Source organism: Leishmania donovani, chromosome 35 (assembly GCF_000227135.1).
Source record: "Leishmania donovani BPK282A1 complete genome, chromosome 35".
Classification (NCBI taxonomy): domain Eukaryota; phylum Euglenozoa; class Kinetoplastea; order Trypanosomatida; family Trypanosomatidae; genus Leishmania; species Leishmania donovani.
In genome coordinates, this window is record NC_018262.1 from 706,922 (window position 1) to 720,756 (window position 13,835).

Below are 13,835 nucleotides of genomic sequence, written 5' to 3' on the forward strand. Positions count from 1 at the left end.
CGGGCCTTGCGGCGGGAACCACACTTGATACTCGCCATCTTCTCAGAGGGGAAACACTACAGTGATGCAAAGAAGAGGTATGGCAAGCCACAGCAGAGAGCGAGAGAGGAGGAGTCGCAGCAACATGCGAACACGCGTGTTTGTGCGCGTGCATATACACATGTGTGTACGGGGGGAGGGACGCGAGAGGGGAGTTGGGTGTGGGGGAGATGAGTTTGGTGGTCGTTTCATCGGACGCAGGGGAGAAACGTCAGAGGGCATGAAGGGGGTGTGGCACAGCGATGCCGATGGACGGGGAGACGCGTAGAGGGAAGGGAGACAGGGGAGTGCGCCCGAGCAAGTAATAGAGTCGCTGTGCCTTCCCACCACCTCGCCATCACGCCGTCTTTCACAAAAAGGACAGAGAGAAGCACGTGATGCAGGAGGAGGCCATAGAAACTAACTCGGAAAGGCCCAGCAAAGTCTCACGCCTGGTTGTGATTCAGCGATGAGGACACATCACACACACATGCATGCATACAAGCATGCACCTCCGGGACGAGAGAGGGTGAGAAGTGGCCTCATACATCGCTCTCTCTATATATTATTCACTTGCGTCACTAATTCTTGCGACGCTGATGAACACATCTACTCTAGGAGGGAGAGAGGGATGGGAAGAACAGCAGCAAAAGCCCCCAAAGACGGGACCACGAGCAACCGGGTCAAAGCAGCACAGCAGCAACTCACCACACACCGACAGAGAGAGAGACAGCGACGAAGAAACGTGCCTCTGCGAAACGCTGAGGGCAACGGAACAGAGGGGAATTTGGTTATGATCGCACCAAGATGCGCTCTCGCGACGGCGTGAGGAGTAGTGCGCTTCTTCAACGGCGGCGCCCCTTTCCTTTCTCGAAGCAACGATATATCGCTGCTCACTTTCATTCCCTTCACCTCTGCCTCACATGTGGGCTGTGCCGCATTGCTTTCAGATGCGAAACGGTGGGGCAGCTGATTGGGGACTGTAGACGTTGGCCCCGGGACTGCGGCGACATCCGTGCTGGCTCGGCCTCTGTGAGATACTTAAGTCGTCCGAGGAAGACGAGTAGTAGCGACTCGGTGAGGGGCCATAGTACACGTCTCTGCGATCGCGATCGGTGTCGGGTGTGTAGTAAAGCCTTGTCGCACTTACCCTGTCATCACTATGGAGGCCGGCGTTGCGGTTCAGAAAAATCGTGTGGCCTGCTGCGGCGGATGGCGGCGTTGCGCCGCCATGGCCCGTGTAGTCGGACTCGTCCATCGCGCGGCGCGCCGCCAAGGAAGTTCGAGTGGTGTAGTTGGCGCCGATCGACCTCGCGGTCGGCAAGTGGAACTTGATGAGTCGCACCATGAGGAAGAACCACACACGCAGCGTCGAGTAGCTCAAGGAGACGCATGTGAGGACGTAATTGAAGCCCATTATGGCGGCAGGGAACTGCACCCGCCACACAATGCGCGTTTCTATTATGAAGATGGGTAAATCGCAAAAGAAGAGATGGATGCCGACACCGTAGACGCGGCGCCGCTTCGCCACCTCCTCTGGCTCTGGGAAGCGCCAGGCCCACATGTAGAAAACCGAGGCGCCAAAGAAGTAGAAGAGACAGCATACAACCGTCAATGAGAGGTACGCCATCTGTGTGCTGTGCGTGAGCCGTGACCCCGGTGTCTGCACCCACGACAAGAAGTTCACAACGCTGAAAAGCGAATGCAAGAAATGGATCGTGAAGGTGAGAAGCGTCACGCAGCGGGAGGAGCCTCCCAGTCCCTCAATGATTTGTAGGCCCATTGCTGACCCTTGTCTTCTCTGAAAGAGCAGAAGAGGGGGAGGGCTACTTGCGCACTGTCTCAGCAGCAACACGGAGCAGCCGAATCCGTCAAGCGGCGTTGCAGTGCAGCCAATGCGGACGCGGGTACAAGCAAGGAGGTGGAGAGAAAGGGCGAAAAAGATGCGCAGCAAGTAATAAAAAAAAACGTTCATAAGTGAGTGATGTGCGAGCATGGCCTTCCTCAAGGGAGCTGCTTCCAGGTCTTCTGCACCCTCAGCCCTAACCACCCTCCTGAATCGAGAGGGAACGCTCCACAGAGAGCGACAGCAGTTGGCCGCGAATACAAGTGAATCCGCAGCGCGGAGCGCAAAGAAGCGAAACAAAAGACACGCGCGTCGAGCACACCAACTAGAATGAGAGTAAAGCTGGACGCACAGGAGATAGGGAGTGAAGTGGAAGCACCACATACAAAGTGCAACAGAGGCCCCCCCCGCTGCTCCTTCACACCACATAACGGGCGAGGTCTTCACTGAATCAGCTCGACGCGGCCCTCCACGTTCTTCTTCGTCCGAGCTGCGCCAGCGCAGCCTCTATGCGTTTCAAAGGCTATCAATACACATTTATACATGTGAGCACGGCCGGCCGCACCTGTGCCCACCGCTCTTGTTCCAAGAGCAGTGCGCAAGTGAGAAGACAGGCCCATTACGCCTCACCAGCACCGCATCTCGGTGATGCGCCTCTACTTCACTTCAGCGGCAGAAAGCTTTGCCTTGCTCACGAGAAGAGACGCGTGCACATGCTCGAACGACTGCTCCGCAGCCGCCACCGATGACTGCAGCTTCTGATTCACGCTCCGCAAGCTATCCACCTCACTTTGAAGCCTCTCCAGCTCTGTCTCCTGCTGGCCAATCACCTTGGCTGTACTCTTCACGTTCTCTATGAGCAGTGCGCGCTTCTGACGGGCCTTCCCCTCCGCATCCTGAGAGGCTAGGAGCAGGCGTCGTAGTTCATTCACTTTCGCCTGCATGAGCCGGACTTCCAAAGCCGGCTCATGCAACCTCTGTTGTTGTCTTTGAGAGGACGATAAGATGGAGCTGCTGCTGCCACTGCCGCTTCCGTCCTCGCGCGCACCTCGCTGCCGCGCTCCACTGCCACCGCGCGCATCGTGCGACATGCTGCGAGACTTCACTGCGCTGAATTTTGTACTTTGTTGTTGCTGCTGCTGCTGCCGGTGCGCCTTCTTCCACATGCGGTTCTCTGGAGCCTGTGAGAGAGAAGTTCCATTGAAGCGCGACAGACGCGGCAATACGTCGTGTAGCAGCTGGGTGACACCCTCATCCTCGCCCTCGCTGCTACGCCTACCTGTCTCGTACATGGGGTTGCCGCGGACGTCGAGGTGGCGCAGCGACACAAGCGGCCGCAAGGCGCAGAGAGTGTCTCGGCTCTCCAGCTGATTCTGTGCCAAGTTCAGGTGTGTAAGATGCAACAAGGAGCCGAGCGGCACCAACGACTCTATTGTGTTGTTCTCCACGCTGAGATGCGTTAGCGATGCGGGTAGGCCACGCAGAGCAGAGGTACTCAGATGGTTGTGCCCGGCCTCCAGTACCTGCAGTCGCGGCGTGTACTTGGCCAAGTCGCACAGGTGTGCCAGTTGATTGTGCGCGATGCTGAGCCGCACCAGCGTGGGTGGCATGCTCTGACTGTGCAGCTGCGTCAGTGCGTTGTGCGACAGATCCAACACCGTGAGTCCTTTCAAGGTCTCGCCACCGGTGAAAAGGTGGAGGGAGTTGTAAGATAGGTTCAATAGACGGATGGCGGGGAGCGCAGACAACGGCGGCGCTGCGCCAGCGGCGTCACCCCCATCCGTCGAGGTCGTCGAGAGAGCGGTCCGCGGTGCCGCCAAAGAGGCCTCTACCAGCGCTGACCGTGCCTTCGCAGCATCAAACGCGAAAAGCCCTCGATTCGAAAAGTCCAAGTCCATCTCGACAGGTGGTGTGCGTATTTTTTTCTCGCTCTGCAAACTGAAATCTGTGCCTGCACCTATGTGTGTGCGCGCCATGCAGCCTCAGTGGATGCAGTGCGTCCCGGCTGAGGGGCACGATGCAAAGCAAAAGAAAAAAAGGCCCGGTGGAGCAAGGAACGAGCACAGAAGCCGTGAAGAAGACAACTCGCTCCTTTTCCCTTTGTTGTCGCAAGCCCACGTCGTTGAATGCCACTGACATGTGCACGCATTACCATAGGCCGAGTCGAGATCGAGGGGGAAGAGAGATAAGGGATGCAGCTCGCTCACACATACACACACACGCGCGAAAAAAAGGAAACAAAAGTCAGAGCGAAAGGCCGCCCTTGAAAGGTGGAGATCGTTCCACTGCTGCGGTGGCGCCTGCACTGTCACCTCTCCCGCCTCCGTCCACATCCCTCACTGACCCCCTCACTCACTCCACCGTTAGACGAAAAGAGGTCGTAACTCACGCCTTCTGTCTCTCTGCTTCCTTCCTCACCGAAACCACCTGAAGCTGTTCCGCTATTCGACAAAACCTCACATATGCCAGATGGGAACGAAGGGGGGGGGGATGTCTCCGCGTGGATGATCATGTTTTGTTCGCTTTTGTTTTTTGTTCGCGCATAAAGGAGTTTGATTAGACCTTAAACGTAGCTCTCCGCCACGACGCCAACCCACGCGCGCAGCGCCTCCCTCCTCCTCTTCCTCAACGCTTGCGCACTTGGTACGTAGATGAGCACAAGCCACATCGCTCAAGAAGTGCGCGGCGCATAGTGCGTTGAGAGGGCAGGGGAGTTGGCGGATTAGGTGGTGGGGTGTTATTCGTAATGGACACAGAGAAGAAAAAGACAACGACGCCAGCGAAGGGAGGGCGAGCATGCATAGACGCAGGGGAGAGCAGCGTCGGCGCGCCATGTCCTGACAACCCAGACACAAACGCACAAACACAAATACTCAACGACAACACTAGTGAAACCAGCCGCGGTCCTTCTCAGCTTGACTTCTTCCAAACATTCACGGCATTGCTGCCGAGGCAGGTCACTAGCGTTGTGGTGGGCAGATTCGGCCCCGCGAAGGACGCGTCTGGCTTGACGGCGCACGACACTCCAAAGTACGAGTCCATCAGCATCAGCGCTGACACACCGCTCGCGCTCAGTTGGCCGAAGCGCACGGTCGAGATCTCGTCCGGGCTGAGCGCCATCAGCAGCAGCACCAGCATCTGATGGTGCGCATCGACGCAGCCACCCTCGTAAATCTGGTCGAACAACAGCTGTGCTGCACGCTTGCCGACGTCCTCGGGTGATTCCTGCGGCATGGCAACCGACTCCTGGGAGATGACGCACAGCTTGCTTGTTGTTTCGGCGACCAGTACAACGCCGTAGCCGCTCACGCGGTCGTTCCGGTTGGCCTTGCTGTTGTCAACATCGGTCACCACGTACACATCGGGCAGCAACTTAAGCAGTTCTCCTTTGGCGGCAGTAGCGGTTCGCTGCGGCAGGTCGGCCGCGGTCCGAGAGGCGAAGGCAATGCCGCGGATGCGCCGCACCCGCCCGCGCTCCTTCGTCGTAGCGCTAGTGAGGCGTCGGATGGCCTTGATGTCTAGCTCTACCGCACCACCGCCACCAGGGGCGGCGCCGCGGCGGATGATCCGCAGACTGCTCTGCACCCCAAACAGCTGCACCCACCGCATGGTGACTGTGCGCACTGTGTCCACGCAGAGGTCCAGCTCGCCTTGGGTGGCGCCCACAAAGGTGATGCGCGAGTCGAACTTTGCAAAAGGAAGCAGCAGCAGCGCCGCCTCGATAACGTACGTGACGCAGCGCTGCGAGGGCACCTCGTGCGAAAAGGACCCGCCCAAGATCATGCCGGGCGTGAACTGCAACGTGGTATTGTGGTCGGTGCACTGCAGGGAGGAGCCGCTCGTGACGCGGTCGATAAACTTGAGGAAGTTTGCTTCGTGCGCCTGAATGCCCATCGGGTCCTCGTCATCGTGGATGTTGGTGATGCGCACCGGGCGCTTTGAGAGAATGCTACACACGATGTGGTGCCGAAGCAAGCTGCTGCCTTCGAAGTGCAGCATGGCAGACCAGGGGGTGGGAAGAGGGGTGTGGGTAGAGCAGGAGAATGCGAGACAGTGATTGTGGCATGAGGGACGGTGTGACGACTATAGGGGAGCAACGGCCCTTTCCTGGTCTGTGTAGCAGACTAGATTCGGTGGAATGGTGTGTGGTTAACTCAGCACGCGCACGGGTGTGTTTGAACGAGAAAGAGGGGTAGTAAAGCACAGAGGAGGATATTCAGGGCAGGGGCGAAAGTTGAACGTCAGCATTTCACCCGGAGTCTGTTGAATTGACGGCGGAAAGAGAAAGGTAAGCCGAGCTGCACCGGAACGCATGTGAGGATGACCAGACAGCATCTCTGATGCAGCGTCAATCTCGCACGTGAGGCGAAGGTAGCGATGTCAGCAGGCGGCGCGCAACTGGACCAGCCGCATCCCAGCAACTGTGTTTTGCCTCTTTCGGGATCGAGAGGCATACCCCACGAGTTCTTCAAGGGCACGTTACGAGCCGCGTAGCGATACTATGATCAGTATGATATCTTTGTGTGCATGTGTGAGAGTGTATGTGAGTACCCGAGTCGGTACTTTGATCTCAGAAAACCAACAACAACGGCAGCGAAAACGTCAAAGGCGGTGAGGGACTTGCCGGCACACGAGTGCACGGGGAGCGGTCAACACACAAACAAATGAACTACACCGCCACCACGACGGCACAGCGGGAGAGCATTATAAACACCACCACCATGCCCGGCGCACACAACGAAGTACACACATTTGCATGTGTGTATGTAAGGAGAGAGAGAAGGGAGGAAGAAAACGGGACTTCATTTTCGGATTGCCGTGGGTGACCGTGTGCGAGCTACTCGAGAACCAACAACAAAAAAGACAAGTCATGTGGGTTATATGAAAAAGAAGGAACAAGTAGGCACACCATACAAAGAAAACAACACCAATCGTGGAGCTACTGGACGAAGGTAAAACAGCGGCGCACGGGAGACACTAAATCTCGAACTGCGTTGCCTGCCCCTTCAGGTAGTAGGATATTTTGCTTCCACACGTGTGTGTCCATTCTCTGCCGCGCAGCAGGAGCCCAACGCCACTCTGCTGCCCCTGGCTAGTCACAGACCCATCTCGTGGTGCAAAGCAGCCGTAGACACGCGCCAGTGCAGCAGTGCACCGACTCCGTCGGCTCAGCACCGCCTCGAGACCTATCGATCCGCCGCCTCGCATGTCGCCTCACAGCGGCTCACACCATGCCAGTCGCCATCCCTGGTGCATCCCTCGCGGTGGCACGCAGGTTGCCCACCACCAGTAGGCAGTGCGAGGGCCGGGCGGGGCACGTTCGAGTCGCGCTGACACGCTGCCCACCACATGGATGGCACACGCGTGCTCGCTGTCGCAGGCCGCTCCGACGCAACGCCGTCCACGACATGGCTGCCGGCATGAGCAGCGATGAAGCGCTCTGGCACCACCACGTCGCGGGTGCCTGGCCCCGCGTCACTACCGCAAGTGGCTCGGCTTTGGCAGGGATAGGGGGTGCTGCTTGGCCTCCACACACACACATAGTGGATGTGCTGGACCCTGAGGTGCAACGGTGAGGTGCCCCCCTCTCGTCGTGAGGGCGACTGTATCAAAGGGGAAGGAAAGAGCGGATCTTCCCACCAGCACCACATGTGCACAGCGTTCGCACAACGAACCCATCGACGCGCACATACACAACGGCGAGAGAAGCACCACCACACGCGCATAAAGGCGACACCGAAGAAGCGAAAGACCGGCAATCATCGCAAGAAGTAAGTAATGTGCGCGCATCCAAAGATGCGCCGCACCAGTGGAGGATCGCATGGAGGGAGAAGGGGGAAGTGGGGCGGCGAGGGCGATGTTGGGAGGTCCATCAACGCACGGCCGTCGCCGTCTCCGCATCCCACTCTCAAGCCCTTCAGGAGAGAGAAGATGCGTTAGAGGAACTGCAAAGGACAATAGGCGTGAAAAGTGTGGCAGGGAAGGTGCAGCAAAACCATAACCACATGAGGCAAAGGAACAGAGGTGCGAGACGCACCACGCAGCCCCCCGTCGCTGCAACCCACACCCTGTTCACCTCTTCTCTCCCGGACAGCGTGTCCGCTTCGCCAAGCACGTGTACACAGATACGAGGGAGTCACTAAAGCACATATTGCATGATAAATCGTGCGCCCCTTCCCCCACACGCGCTTTTCTTTGGCTTTATCAGTGGTCGAAGAGTCTCGTTCCCTGCCGTCCTCCTCCTCCTCTCGGGGCACTTTGTGCCTTTCGCGCCCCCCGTGCGTGTGGTCTTAGAAAAACCACCATTTTCTCTTCCGCACCTGCGCCGACCCACCCTCTTGCTGCGTCGCGACCGCCGTGGCACCGATCTCATCGGAGTGCTTGAGCACGTCCGCTGACAAGCGCGGGCCGAACTTTTCATCATCGTACCCGACAGACACGGACTCGTACAGTTTCCACGGTATTGGCGCGATGTGCGACTTGGCGAGCGTGCACAGCTCTCCGCAGCCCTCAATGACGTAGTTCCGTTTCGGCGCATTGCCATGCTTCGAGCCTGCATTGTTCATCCGCTCAATCACGTTGTACCCACCAATCACAATGGCGAACACCTGCGGCTTGTAGTCGCCCGATGAGATGTGAATGGCGAAGTTCGGGCTCTCGCGGTTGGGTCCGTACGCGATGGAGGACAGCGCGCCGCGCCAAGCACCGTTGCTCAGGTGTTCTGTCGGCAGGTAGTGCGAGTTGAACCCGGGGACATCGTGCTCCATTTCCTGTCCGTCGCCGAAGATCAAGCAGTGTCGGGGCACGATCGCCGCTAGGGGCATCCCGCGGAAGGAGTTACCCTTGCCTCCGTTGCCGGTGCAACGACGATGAAAGTACTCACAGTAGAGCGGGCAGTCCTCGTTGAGCAGACCAATGACAATGCGCCCGATGTCGGTGCCGTTCTCGGTTACGTCGAAGTAGACGACGCTGCCGATGCGCAGGTCGGCCGGCATCTTATCCACACCGCGCACCACTCGCTCGCTCGACAGGGTGGTCTGGTAAAACACGTACAGGATGATCAAGAGAAGAACGAACACACCGATGCGAATAGCCGTCATGAAGAGCGCATATTGCCGGGCGTGCTCCTCGCACCAGGCCATCATGACCAACTCCAGGTCCGTCAGAATGCGCTGCGGCAGCGGGACCTCTTCGATAAGCGTGAGTGGCAGGCGTCGAATGCGGGTGATAGGGTTGCCTTTCTCATCCTTCACGATGATCGCGTCTTCATGAAACCCCTCATCGCCGTTCTCTTCTCCGTAGTCCTTCTGTACCACAGCCATTTCTGCGCCGTCTTCTGCACTTGCCGGCTTGCTCATGCCTGTCCCATCCGTAGCGGGACCGCCGCCGTCGTCTTTCTCACCATTGTCGTTAGAGACGCGGTCGCCGTTCGCCGGCAGTGTGGAACCGATGCTCCTGCTATCAAGGCGCAACGCGCTAAGGCGACAGCCTGCTAAGAGAGGGGATGCGGAGGTGCCAAAGGTGCGCGCCGAGGCTACGGAGACAGATGGAAGCGGCTGACACACTCGAAACCACAACCGTGCCACCCCTACACGACTACATACACCTACATTACTGCGCAGCATCGTTAACCACCGAATCCTGGCTAGCGCACAACGCTGCAGAGACGATAGAAACAACAAGGGCACGCTGTTATGAAGAGCGATAGCCCAGAGGTGTGAGATAGATTAAATGGGTGTGGCCAGGTGTGAAAAACACTAGCCCTCTCACAAATGCACAACCTCTGCAAATCACGGTGGGGGACAGAGGACTCGCTTAAGAGCGATCCGCAGCGCTGCTGGTGCAGAAGTGACACTGTAAAGATTGGGGATGGGGCTGCACAAGACAACGCGATGCGTGTGCAAAAGTATGCCCTCCCCTGAAGAGATGGTACTAAAGTATCCACAACATGAGGTAGCAGTCCACACACATACACAAGAGAAAGCGCAAGAATGAGGTCCGAAGACACCTGAAAGTGAAAGCAGGGGAGGAGAGGAGCGGGGAAAAAGAGCGAGAGAGAGAAAGCTCATTTTGCGCTCCGGGTGGGAGACACACCATCTGGGCCAACACAACCATGATTGCCACCTGAAGGACAAGCTCGCGCTGCATAACCCACAGTCAGCGCCCATCTCGTTCACCCACTGGTACAGGGAGAGAGATGATGAGAGCTGAAGCCGCCAGAAGATTCTCGATATTTCATATTGCCCATCCAACGCGTGGCTGCCATCCCCCCGTCGGCAGATCACGCCAGCAGAGGAACAAACGTGCACACATACAACCCCAAGGAATCACCGCTTGAACGGGCGATGCCTTTTACGTCCTTGTTCCCAGATCACGTTTCCGCCGTGTGGACCTCAGCGTCCCTGTTGCAATACTTTCGCGCTTCTTGTTTTCTCTTGACTCTAAAGCGCAATGCAGACCTTTTCCTTTAGCACTAGCATCAACACGAGTTCCGCGCACGCGTGCAGACACCCAAGCACACATCCAAACACCCACGCACGCACGCACGCACACACAGACACAGACACACAGACAAAGAGAAAGACAGACAGTGACGCCAATCCCACGGCCAGTCTGGCAAAGAGGAAGCACACCACAAACAGCGAAGAGGAGGAGGAACTCGACAATGAGAAACAATAATAATAATAAAACAAGAGCATAACAAAACAAAAAGGACCAAATATGCACACACACACACACACACACAAACATACAATGAGTTTGTGTGACGTAGTTACTGTTAACGTGGATCGGAGCTAGCGTGGCGCGACAGGCGGAGTAAAAGAGGGTTGGAGGAGAAGGACGAAGAGGAGGGGGTGCGGTCCATGTGTAGCGGAGAGCGAGAGGCGAGGAAAGGGAGAGAGGAAAACAAAACAAGAAGGAAGACACAAGTGCACACACACACACACTGTAGATAAAGTCGTCTGTGGCATGACAGAGAGGGAGGAGGTTTGTGTGTGTGTGGGGGGGGGAGGGACGCAAAGCAAGGTGACGAGAGACTAGAAAATGCTCCGCAGTGTGCATGTGTGAGCAGATGTACCAAAAATAAGGAGAGTGCAGGCAGTGCCACACATAGGACTTATCTAAGACAGAAAAAAAAACGTGAATGCGTGTGTTCCTCTCGTCTCTGTTTCCATCAGCAGGCACTCTCCCGCTTTTATCTGCGCATTTGCCCTTCTCGTCGCCTTTCTGCCTTGTTGCTCACCTCTTTCTGGTGGGGAGCGAGAGGACAGCCGAGACGCTACACATTCACTACCACAGACACAGACAGAGAGATACGGGCACGCAAGCGCAGGCTGCTCATCTTGCTTTCAAGACTCTATTCTTGGCACTCTCTTTTCGTGTACGTTCTCTTCGTTGCATACACTCGCACCGCCGCCTCCGTTCTCCGCCGCCACGGTGATTCCGTCTAGCGTAAAATCCTTGGGTCTGACCGGGTCAAAGTATGGGTCCATCATCGCCTCTGCCGCTTGGATCCGCTTCATGTGATCATACTGGAGCAGCTTATCTAAAAACGCGAGTGCCTCGGGCGGGCACAGGTGCTCGTTTTGCCCATTCACAAAACTCCTCCATGGCTTCTTCGCGTGGTAGCCTAGCGTCGCCTCTAGCACGGGCGGCAAACTCGCGTTGTGCTTCTTAAGGTACACTTGCAGGTCGTCCGTGCCGAGCACCTTCACAATGCGCACCAGCTGATCCGTATTGTCCTTTCCGCGGAAGAATGGCTCACGAATGAAGATCATGGCTGCTAACATGCATCCCAGCGACCACATGTCCAGCCGATAGTCGTACATGGGCAATTCTACGAGCAGCTCCGGCCCCTTGAAGTAGCGCGACGCGACGCGAGCGTTATAGGACGTGGCAGGATGGTAGAATTCAGCCAGACCCCAGTCAATCAGCTTCAGCTTACCTGTTTTATAGTCCAGGCACACGTTGTTCGGTTTCACGTCTCGATGCATGATGCCATGCGAGTGGGCGTATTCGAGGGCCATGAGAACCTGGAAAATGTAGCTGCGCACCTCTAAATCGGTGAAGGTGGGGAAGACGGTTCGGAAGTCACATGACTTCACGTACTCGAAGACGAAGGAGGGTGTTTTGCTATTGGGCTCCCGCACGACATCGAAGAGGTCCACAATATTCGGACCGCCTTTGAGCGTCTGCAGCACCATCAACTCACGCAGAATCTTCTTTTTCTTGACTGGCTTCAGCACCTTGATCACAACCTGACGCGGCACCTTGGTGTCCACGCCGAGGAAGACGTCGCTATACTTGCCACGGCCGATCTTCTGCACCACTTCGTACCGGTCAGGGCTATTCCACTGCACGCGCAGAGAGTCGTAGTCCCAGTAGGAGGAGGGCTTGTTGACGTTGACGTGGGCGTAGCGGTGCGCGCCATCGGAAGCTGGCGATTTTGGTGACGATCTCGAAGACATGGCCCCTAACTAAAGTCGCTTGGATCTGTTTTTCTTCTGCTTTTTCCTCACACACTTCGCTCCTTCTCCCTCGACGGAGATGTAGACTGACTACTCTTATACCCTCCTCCTTTCGAGTTCAAGCTGTATGGAGGCGAAGAGGGAGAGTCGCGGCCACCGCGCACACGTTGGGGGCGTGAGAGGAGGGTGGCAGCCAGATGCGAGAAGTTGGAGTCGCAAGAGAGAAGGCAGAGAGAAACGGATACAGCATCGAAGACTCATGAAGAAAGAGAGACAGTAAGCACACGTCGATGGGAGCGAAATGCGCTTCGTTTGTCGATGCCGCAGCACACTCAATCAGAAATCCACAGAACAGAGAGGCGCAGGGTTGTAAGATGGTGGAGAAGGGGCACATGATAGTGGGGCTTCGGTGCTGTGTACTGCTTCCCCGTTCCCTCTCCAAGCTGCCACTCGTCTTCTTGTCGTTTATCCCTCCTCAGCGTGACATCCTCCATCCATTATTTACGCGCGCATAGAAGTGAGCTGCATGCATCTCTGCTTCTCTGCTGCTCACCTTTTCTTCTTGAGTGAGCAGGACGGTGTCGAGGATATGGGGAGAGGGGGGAAGGGAAAGGCGGGGGCGCGGGGGGGCACGGGTGGTTCCTCCTTCCGCTGCGGTGACGCTGCCATCGGCATGACTTCTTCCTGCTTCTTTTCCTTTCTGATAAGATCACCACGCACGCAAAATGACGAAGAAAAAGTAAAAGCAAAGAAAACATTTCTTCGACGTGTGTGTCCATTCTCTGCCGCGCAGCAGGAGCCCAACGCCACTCTGCTGCCCCTGGCTAGTCACAGACCCATCTCGTGGTGCAAAGCAGCCGTAGACACGCGCCAGTGCAGCAGTGCACCGACTCCGTCGGCTCAGCACCGCCTCGAGACCTATCGATCCGCCGCCTCGCATGTCGCCTCACAGCGGCTCACACCATGCCAGTCGCCATCCCTGGTGCATCCCTCGCGGTGGCACGCAGGTTGCCCACCACCAGTAGGCAGTGCGAGGGCCGGGCGGGGCACGTTCGAGTCGCGCTGACACGCTGCCCACCACATGGATGGCACACGCGTGCTCGCTGTCGCAGGCCGCTCCGACGCAACGCCGTCCACGACATGGCTGCCGGCATGAGCAGCGATGAAGCGCTCTGGCACCACCACGTCGCGGGTGCCTGGCCCCGCGTCACCACCGCAAGTGGCTCGGCATTGGCAGGGATAGGGGGTGCTGCTTGGCCTCCACACACACACATAGTGGATGTGCTGGACCCTGAGGTGCAACGGTGAGGTTTCCCCCTCGCCAAGAAAAACAGCAAAAACGGAAAAAGAGAATTGAGAAAAGCGAAATGACGACAGCAGCCAAAAAGCACAAGACACCTTACCACACACGCACAAACGGAAGAGGAAAAGGGGACGTTACATTTTCTTCGTTGAACTGGGGAGAGGCGACGCGGACGCGCAACTCTGCTCCATGTTGTCAG

The 13,835-nt window shown here is 57.1% G+C and overlaps 5 protein-coding genes across 5 annotated transcripts; all 5 read right to left on the bottom strand.

The window, feature by feature from the left end:
• Positions 1 to 964: 964 nt before the first annotated feature.
• Positions 965 to 1,801, bottom strand: LDBPK_351680 (hypothetical protein, conserved; the record flags this gene model as incomplete). The annotated part of the gene is made up of 1 exon (XM_003864704.1): positions 965 to 1,801. One exon carries the CDS (start codon positions 1,799 to 1,801, stop codon positions 965 to 967), a length of 837 nt encoding a protein of 278 aa, XP_003864752.1.
• Positions 1,802 to 2,520: 719 nt separating this feature from the next.
• On the bottom strand, positions 2,521 to 3,474 carry LDBPK_351690 (hypothetical protein, conserved; the record flags this gene model as incomplete). The annotated part of the gene is made up of 1 exon (XM_003864705.1): positions 2,521 to 3,474. The coding sequence occupies one exon, from the start codon at positions 3,472 to 3,474 to the stop codon at positions 2,521 to 2,523; it is 954 nt and encodes a 317-aa protein (XP_003864753.1).
• Positions 3,475 to 4,774: 1,300 nt separating this feature from the next.
• Positions 4,775 to 5,863, bottom strand: LDBPK_351700 (RNA 3'-terminal phosphate cyclase, putative; the record flags this gene model as incomplete). Its single annotated transcript, XM_003864706.1, has 1 exon — positions 4,775 to 5,863. One exon carries the CDS (start codon positions 5,861 to 5,863, stop codon positions 4,775 to 4,777), a length of 1,089 nt encoding a protein of 362 aa, XP_003864754.1.
• Positions 5,864 to 8,154: 2,291 nt separating this feature from the next.
• On the bottom strand, positions 8,155 to 9,489 carry LDBPK_351710 (hypothetical protein, conserved; the record flags this gene model as incomplete). Its single annotated transcript, XM_003864707.1, has 1 exon — positions 8,155 to 9,489. One exon carries the CDS (start codon positions 9,487 to 9,489, stop codon positions 8,155 to 8,157), a length of 1,335 nt encoding a protein of 444 aa, XP_003864755.1.
• Positions 9,490 to 11,214: 1,725 nt separating this feature from the next.
• Positions 11,215 to 12,333, bottom strand: LDBPK_351720 (casein kinase II, putative; the record flags this gene model as incomplete). Its single annotated transcript, XM_003864708.1, has 1 exon — positions 11,215 to 12,333. The coding sequence occupies one exon, from the start codon at positions 12,331 to 12,333 to the stop codon at positions 11,215 to 11,217; it is 1,119 nt and encodes a 372-aa protein (XP_003864756.1).
• Positions 12,334 to 13,835: the final 1,502 nt, after the last annotated feature.